Genomic DNA, 14,278 nt, shown 5'->3' on the forward strand with positions numbered 1-14,278 from the left:
GTTTTGACAGATGCATTTTTTTACCTCATAAAATAAATTGTGGTTGGTTTTTTTTTTTTCAATTTGTTGGTGATATATCCTATTTGTGTTCAAAACCAGACAGACTTGCACGGCATTTATGGCTTTTTCATTTTGCAGTGACATAAAGAAGCTTTTGCTTGATCCAGATTTTACTCTGTTGCAAAGATGTCTCCTCGTTGCCAGGTAGTAGAGATTCAGATAACTATATAAAATGTTCCCTAATAAAATCTTGATCCTATTAATGCATATGAATGTGCTGAAATTTAAGTACTCAGCTAATTCTCATTTAACTCTCTCAGTTAAAGGAGACACATAGGAACGCCATTCCTGAAGTACTTTGTTATCCACATTAGAGTGTTTTCAGGACTGAGGATGGAAATATTACCACACTGAGACATTTAGTTTTAGTTGCTTGCTGGGTGTAGACTTTCCTTCAGTCTTGGTGTTACTTTTGTAAATGCAGTTCTGCTAACTCCATTGCATTTAGTTGTACAATGCTGAAAAATGTAACTCAGAACTTCACAATACACAACAGATTATATGGAAACAGGGGAAGGCCTCCTTTTTATTTCAAATGTATTTGTTCTGTGTTGTTCTTCTACCTAAACTGTAGCTAATTTTAGTCTGTATTCAGAGATGTTTTCCAGACTTAGTAACTTTCTTTCAGTTGAAAGAGGATTTTGGTGATTAAGTGTAAAATAACAATAAAATATCAACTTCCACATATTTATATGCTGACCCTTCACTGTGTTTAATTGCTATTGTAACAGTCTTCTGGCCAACCTCTTACTTACCTAGCTTGCTGAATGACATTCCTTAATCTTTCCTTGTAGTTTGTCCCATTGATAATTCAAAGTACTTGTGGTGCCCACAATAACACACAGTCTTTGTTAGAAAATATTTTAAATGCGTGATATTTTTGTAACATATGAAAAATTACAAACATATTTCACCTCCTGATTTGTATCTTCTCAGACTGTATGGGGATGAATCTGAACTGCATTTCTGGACTATTGCTGCCCACTATTTGCACAGCTTATCCCAGCAAAAGCTTGCAAAACCTACAGACACAGCTATCCTTCAAGAGCAGTTGGTTAATCCATTGGATATATGCTATGACATACTGTGTGAAAATTATTACTTTCAGGTATTTCAAATAATTCAAAAATATATTTAATAAGAATATGATCAGAACATTAAAAGCTCAACACTGAAACCTTCTTATCTTAGAGCTTTTCACCATACCTCACTTTTACTAGTAACATACAACTCTGGATTAAATGACTCCCTATTATTTAAAAATTATTTAAAACTGCCAAAATACTTCCTTTTTCTTTTAAATGCTTTTCTTTCTTATGGGAGTCTTCTGTTTACAGTATTTTTCCTTCTTCATGCAGAAATTCCAACTTGAAAGGGTAAGTCTCCAGGAGGTGAAGAGATCAACATATGATCATACCAGGAAATGTGCTGATCAGCTTCTTCTTTTGGGCCAGGTTTGTGGGTAATATTTTAAATTTTTGTTCTTCATTGTCCATTTTATGTACTTGCATGAGTTAGACAAACCTTTAATTGAATAGGATTTGTTTTTTCATACTTTTATTCACCCAGTGGATAGTTTTTGCTGTCTTAACATGTTCTTACACTGCAGACTCAGTGTAATGACACAGTATATGGTAATGTTTGGTATTATCTGCTTCAGAATGTATAATAAACCCTATAAAAATGTTTCTTTCCATATGGTGACTAGAAAGGAAAAATTACATTTTGAGTTTCCCAGAAATAACTTAGGAACAACGTCTTTGGGATAGCTAACTCTTAACTTTACTAGTACTCTCATTTTAGGTAACAAAGGACATGTCTAAACTTTTGGCAGATCTGTACTGAGCAGTGAAGCACTACCGAGCTGCTTACTGATGCCCTGATAAGAATATTACTGCATTTGTACAGTATATGTCATGAGCTGTTCCCGACTGATGCAGTTGTGCTGCGTGCATTTCCAAAAACAGCTTTGGTGTTACTAGCTCAACCTTAAATGTTTTCTGTGCCACTGTGCATTTGAGCACATCAAAAAACGTTACCAGTAGAAGATCCCAGAAATATTTAGTCTGTAGACAGTCGGTTTAAAATGCCAATTTCTAGAAGTTCAAAAATACCAGTTTATTGAATCACTGTATTTTAATGTATGCAGTGTGGCTTTTCATTATTTCTGTAACTGTAATTGTAATAAGCCCCACAGGTTAGGTGCTTAGCTGTAGCTAACATTTTAAATTACTGAATTCTACTTTTGTTTTAAAATATCAGGTATTTAATCAGTCCTTGAAATCCTGGCTAGTTTCTGCATCTTTATGATTTTATTTCTTCTCTGATTATTTCAAATGCTTCTCTTTTATAACTCTGCAAAAGATTATGTAAACAAGGAAATAAACGTTCTGAATTAAACTTTTCTTTGGCTTCTTCTAGAAATTTTAGGCTTTGATTAAACATGTTCGTGGTGGATTTTTAAATGCTATCCTTACTAAGGACACTTTATGGAAATAGAATCTTGATTATTACTGTACTGGTAGATATTTTTGTAGTCTGCTTTAGAATAACTTTCATTGTTATTTGTTCCATGTCTTAAAAAGGGTAGAAATATAAATACTTTTGTTTAAAAGTGAATATGCTGTGGTCAAATTTGGATTTTTTTTTCCCTTGCCAGACTGACAGAGCAGTACAACTATTGTTAGAAACAAGTTCAGAGAATGCACATTATTACTGCGATTCACTCAAAGCTTGCTTGGTCACAACTGTCACCTCATCAGGTCCATCTCAAAGTACCATTAAACTGGTAGCAACCAACATGATAGCCAATGGAAAGCTTGCAGGTGAAATGTTATTTCAGTTTTATAGCTTATAAACTAGTAATTCTCATCTGGTTAAGGCTGCTGGAGATGGGAGAGCAGAAAAATGTATAGATCTTGTATGTTACGTATGTCGACACCATCTACAGTAGTTAACGCAAAAATAATCAGTAACTCAGCTGTAAAGCTTAACTTGTTTTGATGAATTTTCATTGGAAAATGTATTTCTGGATTGATTCTTGTAGCAATTGTTTGCACTAAAAGAGGCCGAGCACATAAAGCTACATATTTTCCACTTTCCTAATTAAAGAATTGATTTTAAAATGGTTTCTTATTGGTGAAGTTGAAATACGGACTTAGTATCCTTTCCAGTTCAGAACTTGTTTCAAAAAGTGTTTTCTTACATGAATAGGTTCATTTTGCTTAAGGCAAGAGATGCTGACAATACGGTGATTGACTGAAATATTCAGAGAGATGCAGAGAAAGTACAAATGTCTGTACTTGCCCAGAAAAAGTACTTTCCACTCTGTGGACAATTAAGACTTCATTGTTAATAATTACACTATGGACAACATTAAATTAAAATAAAGGATTATTTATGAAATGTTTATTTGATGTGCAAAGAACATTATGATAAGTCCAGTGAATTCCTTGTCATTTGGATTTAGGACAAAGATAGAAGGCCCTCACAAAGCTCTCCTTTAAGTTCTGTAGCCCAGGAAAAAGGTATGATAACCTATGCCCAGGTTATATGGAGAGTCAGGTGGTAGAAATTAGGGTTTTTCAATGTCTTTATATGCTAAGAAGGATATAAGAGAGAGATCCTTTTTCTGGGGATGAATGTTCTGCTCACACTTCCACAGCAGCTCTTTTTTCCCTTAACTTAAGATATTGTGGTTTTCATTTTCCAGAGGGTGTGCAGTTACTGTGTCTGATTGATAAGGCTGCTGATGCCTGTCGCTATTTGCAAACTTACAGCGAATGGAATCGTGCGGCATGGCTTGCAAAGGTAGGTAATTTCTCCATTTTCAGTTTGCTAACTTAAATGACCTACTTAGTATATGTAGCTATGAAAGCTGATGAGGGTTAAAAACCTGAAACATCAATTTGAAATATCATCATCAGTTCTATGTGTTAAGCTATAACAAGCCAGTCCATTCTGTCAGTGTTGAAAGGTCCTTCTTAAGCGTTTCGACTACAAAGTTCTACCCTGATCATCCAAATGACAGGATTGGGGCCAAAAAATTAATAGAATACTCAATTTTCTAATTTTTGAGCAGTGATTTGTGAAGTTGCATATAGCTGCCACAGCAATACAGAGTTCATAATAAAATACAAAAAACCACTGCTGGATGTGGATAAGTAATTAGGCGATTAAGTGACTTTGTGCTGAGGTCTGCGTAGCTTGTGTGCTGATTTTAAAGTTAGCACCAACCACAGAAATTTGCACCAACTTCTGTTTTGGTACGCAGGTATTATTACAGTAAAAGTACCTAGCCACAGCATTAATTCTTCATATTATAATGGTCAGGAGTCAGTAAGGATGATCTTTCAGTGTCTCCAAGTAAAGTTTCCTGCAGAAAGTATGGTAAAAGTAATACTCAGATTTCCTAAATGGATGATTCCCACTCTTTTTCCCTTAAGTTTTCAGCAAAGGATAAAGATTTCTAACTTCTTCATACTTGAGGTTTTAGTAAAGCCTTGTGGTAACAATAACGTTAACCACATGTAAATGTGGAGTGACCAGAGTGGAGGGTTTTTTAGATCTGTGTATTTCTTCTTTTTGTTACATTGTATTTGTTCAAGGGATTAGTGTACTTTTTGTAATAAAATGGGTAATTTCAGATGCTTTTACTTCTGGCCAAAGTTTCTTGCTGAAAAAAATGAAGCAGAAGCAGAATGCTGTCTTTAGTTAGCAGCTGAGGATTCATAACTGGCTTTCCCATCTCTTAAAGGTTCGTTTGAACTCAGAGGAGTGTGCTGATGTGTTAAAGCGTTGGGTAGATCACCTTTGCTCTCCACAAGTCAACCAGAAGTCCAAAGCCATTCTTGTCCTCTTGTCACTTGGATGCTTTACAAGAGTTGCAGAGATGTTGCACAGGTAAAGCTGTAACAGCACAATCTCTGTTTTCTCTTGTCCAAAACTGATGGTTAAGCATTTGTGATGCAGAAGTCAAGGGGGAGGGAGGAGGACTCCAGTTGGTTTCTGACATTTGTTTCTGTTTTAGCAGGTTGTTCTTTAATTAACTTTAACCTCAGCAGCACATCATTTTTGTCTGCTGGGACAGATGTTTCTGTTGCAATTTCAGGAAATATATTGGGACTTAAATTTACTGCAGGCCTTAAGATTGCACACGTTGGCCGAGCAGTAGCAATTTATAGTACCTGTGTTTATTTCTGAGTAAGTTGAGCCTTGATCTTTCAAAAATTTTGCATCAAATGTCAGTTCCTTGAGTGCAAGAAAGAAGGGGGGATGTAAGTAGTTTGAGGAGAAGGCAGTGCCAGACTAACGGGTGCAAGAGGAGCGTGAGGCAGTACGTGGGAACAGTACAACTGGTTCCTACATGCTGCCTTGGAGCAGGGTAGCAGCATTTGCTGCCATGAGGAAAGCACCCAGCTCTGTCGTAATACAGTGAACACTCAAGGCCTATGAAGCATGAAGGTGCAGAGAGCAAGGTAGAGCAACATTGGAAACTGAGAGCAGCGTGTGATGTGAACATGTGAGTGTGTCGTAATGGCAGCTAAATGGTGCTACTGTTTTACCTTGGCGATGTTCAGAAACCTTGTTCAGCCCTTAGCGCAGAGGAGAATTGCCACTACAGACCTAGGTACACAATTTTAGAAAGCCTGTGTGCAAGTGTTTTGATGCAATGTCCTGGAATGCTTTTCTCTTTTGCTGTCCTGACAAATTCTCTCTTTTTTTTTTTTTCCTCCATTTAACAGTATGAGGTACTTTGATAGAGCGGCTTTATTTGTTGAAGCTTGTCTGAATTATGGGGCATTTGAAGTTAATGATGATACAAATATCCTTTTTCTGAAATCCTGTTTTGCATCTGTGTACTCATGCACAGTGAGTATGTGAGCCAATGTTAGATGAACTAGTTTGCACAGGAACAGGAGTTCCTATTTTTATTTTCCAGGTTGTGTAGTTTGAAGGAGTTATGAGGAAACAAGTGAAAAGGAGTTGTTTGCATAAATCCATAACTACCTCCTGATGCTTTGTGAAGCCAGTGGAACTGGAAAACAAAGTAAAAGTGGAAAAAAATGAACATAGGAGAGGAAAGAACGATGATAAAATGTTCTTTGCAGAACTTGGAAATTCTTACTGCAGACTGTAGTGAAATCAGTGGTTCAGTTATCTTTAAAACACTGTATCTCAGGAAAAACAACCTGCACTGAACCCCTCTATACACCAGCATACTGGCTTAGTGATTGAAGTCCTTTATGAAGGAGTTGGTTTTGAGACAGTGAAAACAAAGAAAATGAAAGGTCAGGATCAGATGAACTGAAATGTAATAAGTATTTCAAAAGGTATCTGAAGAATCTGCACATCTAACCTGGTGTTCTGGGAACTGTGAACAGTTCTAACCTCTATTATATGTAATAAATCATTATGCATATGTAAATAATACCTGATTGTGTTTTATGGAGTCATTACTGATGTTAGCTTGTAAATAAAAAAAACCACTAATAAGTCATGTAGATAACTCCAGATCTAAATAACAAACAAATCTTGTAGTATGACCCTACAATTTCTTAATTTCTTTTGCAAGTTATGACATGGTGTTATGGTAGGTACTTATGCATGTCTGAAATGTATCTGTTTTAGTTTATACCACTCTGCATATTGCCTGAGGAATGTTAAGAAAGAAAGATCCTGAGTTTTTTCATTTTGCTATTCATTTGTGTTTTCCTTCCTTAATGCTTCATTTACATAAATTGATCCATGCTGTATATGCAGATTATGCCAGAAGCTTGAAGCTCCTGGGCTTTAAACAGGGAGCTATTCTCTTTGCCTCAAAAGCAGGAGAAACTGGTAAAGAGTTACTGATGGAGCTCAAACAGACTAAAGAGGAAGTGACACAAGAGTAAGAAAGTTATGGGGAGATTTGAGTTGTCTGTCAGACTGAGATTCCACTGGGTGAAAATGCATTTTTCTCTTGAATCACTGTAATAGCTGATATGTGTGATTTGAGCAAATACTGTTAAATGTGTGTGGAGGCAAGATTAAGAACCATTTTGTGTTTGTTTTTATGTTAAAACTGTCTTCACTTTCACAAGAGGGGAAAGAAACCTATGATAAAATTGTACAAGAATATTTCCAACTTTTTCACCTGAAGCAGATCTCAAATTTAAAAATGTGCTGAAAGAGTTCTATACCTGTGTAAAAATCTTCTCCATTTACTTCTGAAAATCAAACTTTATAGTTCTTCACTACTGTTGTATTTATATGTATAAATGATTTAGTCTGTACTATAAAAATATAAATATATTTAAATAATAAATATAGATCACAAAACACACCATTCTTTCCTGGACCATCATGTTTTCTCAGTTCAATGTCTCTGTTTAAAATTACCATTTAAATTGGTTCACTATATTGTCATTTTCCTGTGTGGAATGGAATCTTTACCAGGTTTACTTATAAAAGTCTCCAGACATTCCAAAATCCATGAAATATCTTTTTTTTTCAATCAAGGTATTGTTATTCTTAAGTGTGCACTCCCTGCAGACCTTAGGGACTGAATTCTGCCTTATCTTGACTGGTTCATGGGATCAAAGGACGGGAGAAGATCCTACCTCAAAAGCAGCAAGGTAGGCTCCTGCAGAATATTCAGGAGACTGCTAACGCTGTCTCCACAGTTATTGTTTTGTTTGTTATGTGAATGTGTGATTAACAATAGGTAGAAAAAGCCTTTTGCAAAGCTAAAATGTTGGCTTTTAAAATAAATATTTTTTTATGCTATGCATCTTTTGGTCGAGATACTTAAGGATGCTACCAATAACATTTTTTCTCATTGTTGTGCCAGTATTTCAGTATTTAAGCACGTGTTTTCATTATTGTTTCTTATGTCAGATATATCTTCTCTATTTGTTACTGACTGAGAAATTATACAGCTGAGAAGTGGATGCTGGTGTTAAATTGAAGACTGGCATGTGAAAATTAGTTTTGGCTAAAAAAATAAAATTATTCTTTCTACCAACTTGTTGGAGCTACTGAAGTTTAGTACACAGTAGTGAAAAGAATCATATCATGTGAAAGGTCTCATTTGAATGTAATTCATGGCTTGTCTACTTAATAGTGCATTGGATTCTCCTCATGTTCTAGTATTTGTGGATATGTATTCTATACTCCTTCCTTGAGGAGTACCAGCTTTGGGACATCTCTTTAACTCTGTAAACCTTTTAATTAAAATTTAAAATAGCATTTCTGATAAAATTTAAAAGGTTAGGCTTTTCAATAATGATGTTTTTTATACAAATTGAAAACGCGAGTTTCATTGCTCTGAATAGGAAAGTAAATGTTTTAACTGAAATGTATCTTATTTCTTCTCGCCACATCTTTCATACACAACATAATACTTTCTGTTCAATGTATTGAACTTGTAAGAATGCTTATATAGTTACTTTAGTGTGGGAAATAAGTGTACAGTGAAATATGCCTTAAGTTTTAACTGGTGAGCAGCAGACTTGAGTAAAATTAACTGTCATTAACAGTGGGTTAAATTCTGGCTCATGTTGATTACAAACACTCCTCAGTTCCTGTGCTTGTTTTTGGAAGAAGTACTCGTGGACAAGGTTACTCCAGAGCTAATGTAAGCACACACAAACTTTGTTCTTTGATCAGTAGTGTTTTTTTGCCAGTGGGTCTCTGGAGAAAAAAATCTGCTTTAATATACACTTGGATTTATAAATCTCATGTTTTTAAAAGAAATACATTGCAAAGGCCTTTTAATACTGAATGTTTCTATATACTTTTAAGTGTGAAGGTTGCAGAATACTGTGTGGCATTCCCTGTTGAAACCTTTATGGTGAAAATAGAGTGTAAAAGTGATTGAAAAGTTTATTTAGATAATGATGTAGTCGCCCTACAATAATAAAAAACAAACTTTTAAAATCTCTGTGCATCTTTATTTCATAAAAAAAAATCGTGTTGCACTGGGATTGAATGGTGATTGTGTGGTGGTTGTCATTGTTCCTTCTGGACGGGCACAATGCTCAGGGCTGGATTTAGTAGAAATGATTATCCTTTGTGCATACTGGTCACATGTTCCTTATTAGTACTAATGAAATGTTGGGTTTGAGCAGTATTAATTCCTACCCTTTACTAGCAAACATAAGAGTTGTGCAGGTTCAATTAGAGCAGGACATTGCCTGCGCTTTCTGATTTTTAAAAGCATGGAAATAAGTGATGAAAGAAAAACCCGTCGTTTCTGTTTTCATGGTGCCCTGCGGACAACAATACAAGATTTTTCCTTTCTTCTCAGATTATGCCAGTGAGCATTGCACATCTTGCTTTTGTCTAGGAGGCAGGTACCCTTACATCAATGTAGGTAATCAAATTCTCACAGATATGAAATGCATTCAGTAGTGCTGAGATCCCTGTCAGTGAAGTCTTGTTTTTCTCCTTCCTAGTGCACATAACTTTCCTCTTGGCTTTTAGGATGCTTTTGATACTTTAGCTTAGAAGTTGTTAAAAAAAAAATACAGATAAACTTCTGATGTGTCATTGGCTTGTATGGAATGAAATTAGTAGCTGCTCACTTGCACGTTTGAAAGACAAGCCTGAGAGTTTGGAACGCACAAAGAAAATGAACTGAATGAATTTTAAAAAGTTTACAATAAATATGATTTTAAGTCCTTTAAATCCCTTTGAGAATTCCTTCCTCAAACCAGTGTGAATCATTCCAGCAGCAGCTGAAGTTTATAATCTGTATTTGCCAGGTTTTGCATTGTGAAGCTTCTGTCAACAGCGAAGTCCGTAGCACAGTCATAATTACAGAGCCTGTGTTTGCCCATTCTTGGCAATGAAGAAGCGGTAGAGGAATTGGGTTTGCAAACCGATGTATAGAGATTCGTTATTCATCCATCTTTGAACAGGAGTCATATATTAATTAAGCATGATATTTGATTATTGGAGCAGATTATTCAGTAGCTATTTTAAGATTCATTTGCCAAAGGCCAGGACCTTTGTCCATAAATCAGGAGGCTTTTGGACATTTGGGTTGTCTAGAGGGAGAACTTCTGGAGAACATCTTATAGCATAACTAGTGATGGTTATCCCTTTTGTTAAATGAATCATTCTGGATTGTATGACTAACAAAAAACCGTGCATGCGACTGAGTCTACAGGGCTGCATAAGTTGTCTTCACTTCAGTGAAGCATTCTGAAATTGGTACATCTGTGTGAAGCTCAGTCAGTCCTACAGATGTTTTCTCTCTAAGTCTGTGTGCTCACATTCAACTAGTGGTTTTACAACCTGAGACGTTTTACAACTACTTCAGTTTCTGAAGTAGTTCTCCAAAAATTTAGTTACATATTGTGTGTGTGTGTGTGTGTGTGTGTATACATATATGCACACATATATGTATATTTGATCAGGGGGAATAATCTGTGGAAAATGACAAAATGAATTATTGCAGTGTCAAAATGATCGGTACTATACTGTAAATTATTTATAATTTGCATTTTAATGACAGTAAACAGTCTGCCAGTTTAGAGACTTTGCAGCCTGATAGAAGCATATATTATACATGAAGGAAACCTGGTCCAGAATGTTGATGTGTTCAGTGTCTGAGTAAATAAGTGATGTTTTGCAGCAGTTGTCCTTAGAAACAGAAAACAAGGACCATCACAGGTTCTTCAGTGGGAAATGGATGTGGTTTGGATGATCACTAGCTGCCCAGAACTGTGTTCTAGACAATCAACTAAAGTGTAATTGCTGGAGAGCAGTAAAGTAACAACAGCTTGGCAAAGAATAAGAGCTTGGGGTTTTGCTAATGATTATTTTATTACTTTCTGAGAAGAATTGAGCACAACTTTGACATTAATGTGAACCTGGTAAGAGGATTCATTAATGAGTTCAGGGTAAAAATTTTGCATCCATCGATCTAAGTGGTGGCACAAAGTTCTTTAATGAGGCTGATACTGACCCATTAGTATTTTGAATTGGGACTTCTTGACAGTTGTTCAGTTCCTACTTAAATACTGACGATACGAGCCACAGCTGTGATAGTTTCTCAGTACCTCATCTGGTTCTGCTGGAAGGCAGCAATGATAAGCAGAAATAAAAAGGAAAGAGCCAAGATTAGAAAGTGTCAGCATGTAACGTAATTTCCTGAAGATGGCATGGCTTACAGTTTCATCATTCCACTCTGTGAGGACTAGTGGAAACTGGCACCAAAAATTCTTGTAATAAGTCAGAAAAATCAGAAAGGAGAAAAAGAAACAGGCTTGAATGGCTTGTGCTTAGTCCTTATTAAAATTTTTCACACACTGAGCTATATTATATATATAAAATATTATATATATTATATATATAAAATATTATATATATTATAAGTGAGAGAACATCGCAGCGATGTTTCTACAGCAACAATGCTGTAGAAAGGACAGTCTCTGCCTCCTTGTTCAGTAAAGGCAGGTGGTGACAGATGGCAATCAATGCTTTGCATAAGTTTCCAAGAAGAATGAGAAAAACTAACAGGAATTAGGAAGGGAGGAGAACTGGACAATTCTTAAATTGAACTGGAGAGGAAAAGTCTTTGGAAGTCCTTAATGTATGGGGGAAGAGAATGTTTTAAATGGCTTTTGTTAAATTGTAGGAATAGGCAAATGGCAAAGCAAAATTGGGATGGATGCTGCTGATGTATTTGCAGATCCTCAAGGCGTAATCATTTTGCTTAAAAGTGACAGATTTAATACAGGGTTATTCATTAAGAGGTTCAGTGGAACTGTGTGCCCACCTCTATAAAGACTGTAGTATGAAAAAATGAAAGAGCACAGTCAGTATGTGCTCATTTCCCCAAAAGACTACAAAAAACAATTCAGTCTCTTTTCCAACTTCCTACCTACTTGCATGACTTGCTGCCGTGTCATTTGTTGCTTTGTGTAGGTGAGATCTCGGAAATAGGAGGTTACCCCACAGGCGAAATACATTTTGTCCACACCTCTTGATTCAAAGGAAGAAGAGGGACCTTAAGATCTGAAATCAATTTTCTTTGAAGCAGATTGGTGGATTGGGACACACTGAAGTTATTTTCCATGGAACCCATGGTAACTTTCTTTGTAGATCTGCCCTAAAGGATGGGCGCATGTTGGCAATACATACAGTTCAGCTTTGCCGTCCATGTGAAAAGTATTGTATTTTTCGCCTTTAATCAAAAGACGAGGTCTACCTCTTTAAAAATGCCTTGCTCCTGACAAGTGTTTATTATGTGTAGTGAATTAAGAGATCCTTCTAATGTACATGCTGACAATTTAAATGGAAGACACTATTTTACTTCCTGTGAACTTTAACAGTAACAAACAATGAAGAGAGACTGGAAATGCATAGATACATCCTGTTCTAAAGAATAAACTACCAGAAGGCTTCCAACCTTCTGTAATAGAGAACATCGACCTTTTCAGAGTGCTCTGTTACTTTGCTGTCTCCTCAGTCCATCTGAACAAATTAAGTTGTAATGAGCTGGGATGGAATGGCAGACAACTAAAATGTGAGATACTGAAAAGGGTAACATGAAACGGTAGGTTGTAGGTACACCTTATGAGGGATTACAAATGGTACCTCATCCATCTAATTCTATCTATCTCCTTTGGCAGAGTAACAATAGAAAACATGAAAATATATCTAAATTGGAGCATATTGGGTTTTTTAAAATTATTTGAATATGGTAGATTTATTTGTGTTTAATTTGCTATTAATTTCTTTTGTTTGTGTTAGATGGCTTTCCAGCTTGGACACAATAATTGTGGAAGAAAAGGAAAAACATATTCACCCAGAGAAGTGAACCAACTAACATTCAAAATGCAATTACAGAAGGTAAACGGTGCCCCCCATGCCTGCTGGAGGAAGGGAAGTTCAGGCTTGAAAACCTGAGATCATCAGTTACCTGACTAGGTTTATTTCCATAGTATTCATTGAAATTGTTGGTCCCTTTTCATAGGTTAAGCTTTTCCCTTCACTTCCATATTTTCTCCTCCTTACTAATGCAGCAGCAGAAGGGAGGAATCATGGATGACAGGAGGGGATCGAATCACCCCTGTTGTGGAATGGCTCATGAGCAGTGCAGCAGGTGCTAGAGGTAAAGCGAGGGTTGTAGACTCCAAACTCAGCAGGTGGTAAAGGCATGAAATCTAAATACCTCTTCAGAGTGACTTTATTGGCCCAAGTTAATGGTTTTATTTCTGGGATTCAGGTCCATAAGTTGAAAATACTGTTTTTTCCATGTAATTGTCCCCGCTACTTCATTTGGCAAATAATTACTGTAGTTCAGTGTGGTTCCCGCTGACAAACTCCCTTTCAGTGACTGCTTTCCAGAGCATTATTGAGCGGTAGCATTGTATATTGTTCAAACCAGATGTCAACAGGTGCTTTAAAAAAAAAAAGGCAGCATTTTGTTATTACTTTTCACCTTACAATGCCAGGAGATAATAGAGTTATATTAGACCTGTCTGGCTCCTATTTCACTTGCTGTAACTAATAAAAAGCTACAGGCAACATATTTCAGTTGCAAAAAGGTCGTCTTTGTGCTTTTTTTGTGAGTGGTCATTTTTTCAAACAGTTGCCGCATAGGTATGGCCCTAGAGAGTCAATCTGTCATTGTTGAGAGGCCTGCTTTTTAACCCAACCATAGACTCATGAATAATATTATTTTGTTGTCCCTTTGAAAATATTTTTTCCAGCGTTGTTTGTGAATGAAATTTTACAGTAGCCTGTAACAAGCAGTCACAGATCTTGACTCCAAAAAATGCACAGTGTATGTCTTCAAGGATCCTTGTTCCTTGGTAGTGAAATGCTTAATAATCATCATTCCCTCTTGGTGAAACTGCTAGCCTCTTCACAGGGATGCTCTCTCATCACTGATGGTTGCAGGATCTAGAGGCTCACTGGCATAAAGGCAAAGGCTACCATGTTTCTACATACCTGTCTCTTGTGAGTACATTTTTAGCTGTTTTCAAGGTTGTTCCAGTTCACTGGGCTATTAAGACTTTCAGATTCTCTTCCTCATGCTGGTAATGGCGTCTCAAATTTCAGTCTGCACAGAAGGTGTGAGGTGTCTGTCCTGCACATCAACTGGAGTTCTCGGAGAATCTGTATAACGTGGTTGGTGCATCATCTGGGAGCTGGAGCAAGTTTTCAGACATTTTCACAGCAAAGTGCAGTACGACACATGCGGGTTTTGTGATGTAATACA

General features: G+C 36.4%; 1 protein-coding gene and 1 long non-coding RNA gene across 6 annotated transcripts in view; both read left to right on the forward strand.

Annotated features, from left to right (window-relative positions):
* The window catches only part of WDR11 (WD repeat domain 11), a 52,877-nt gene extending 45,495 nt beyond the window's left edge, over positions 1 to 7,382 (forward strand). For 4 of the 5 annotated variants that reach the window (XM_064464292.1, XM_064464289.1, XM_064464290.1 and 1 more), the window contains exons 22-29: positions 139 to 204; positions 997 to 1,168; positions 1,419 to 1,514; positions 2,720 to 2,885; positions 3,773 to 3,870; positions 4,817 to 4,962; positions 5,805 to 5,884; positions 6,796 to 7,382. In XM_064464292.1, the coding sequence (XP_064320362.1) occupies positions 139 to 204; positions 997 to 1,168; positions 1,419 to 1,514; positions 2,720 to 2,885; positions 3,773 to 3,870; positions 4,817 to 4,962; positions 5,805 to 5,884; positions 6,796 to 6,953 (982 nt within the window). In that variant the 3' untranslated portion in view covers positions 6,954 to 7,382. Of the gene's footprint in view, positions 1 to 138; positions 205 to 996; positions 1,169 to 1,418; positions 1,523 to 2,719; positions 2,886 to 3,772; positions 3,871 to 4,816; positions 4,963 to 5,804; positions 5,885 to 6,795 lie in introns of those variants that run through there. The other variant, XM_064464293.1, reaches the window with a different exon arrangement.
* A 5,169-nt stretch (positions 7,383 to 12,551) lies between these two features.
* The window catches only part of LOC135315521 (uncharacterized), a 50,215-nt gene continuing 48,488 nt past the window's right edge, over positions 12,552 to 14,278 (forward strand). Inside the window, exons 1-2 of the long non-coding RNA XR_010375016.1 lie at positions 12,552 to 12,607; positions 12,805 to 12,903. This is a non-coding gene — a long non-coding RNA (uncharacterized LOC135315521). The remainder of the gene's footprint in view (positions 12,608 to 12,804; positions 12,904 to 14,278) is intronic.

Source organism: Phalacrocorax carbo, chromosome 12 (genome assembly GCF_963921805.1).
Source record: "Phalacrocorax carbo chromosome 12, bPhaCar2.1, whole genome shotgun sequence".
In the NCBI taxonomy this organism is placed as follows: Eukaryota; Metazoa; Chordata; class Aves; order Suliformes; family Phalacrocoracidae; genus Phalacrocorax; species Phalacrocorax carbo.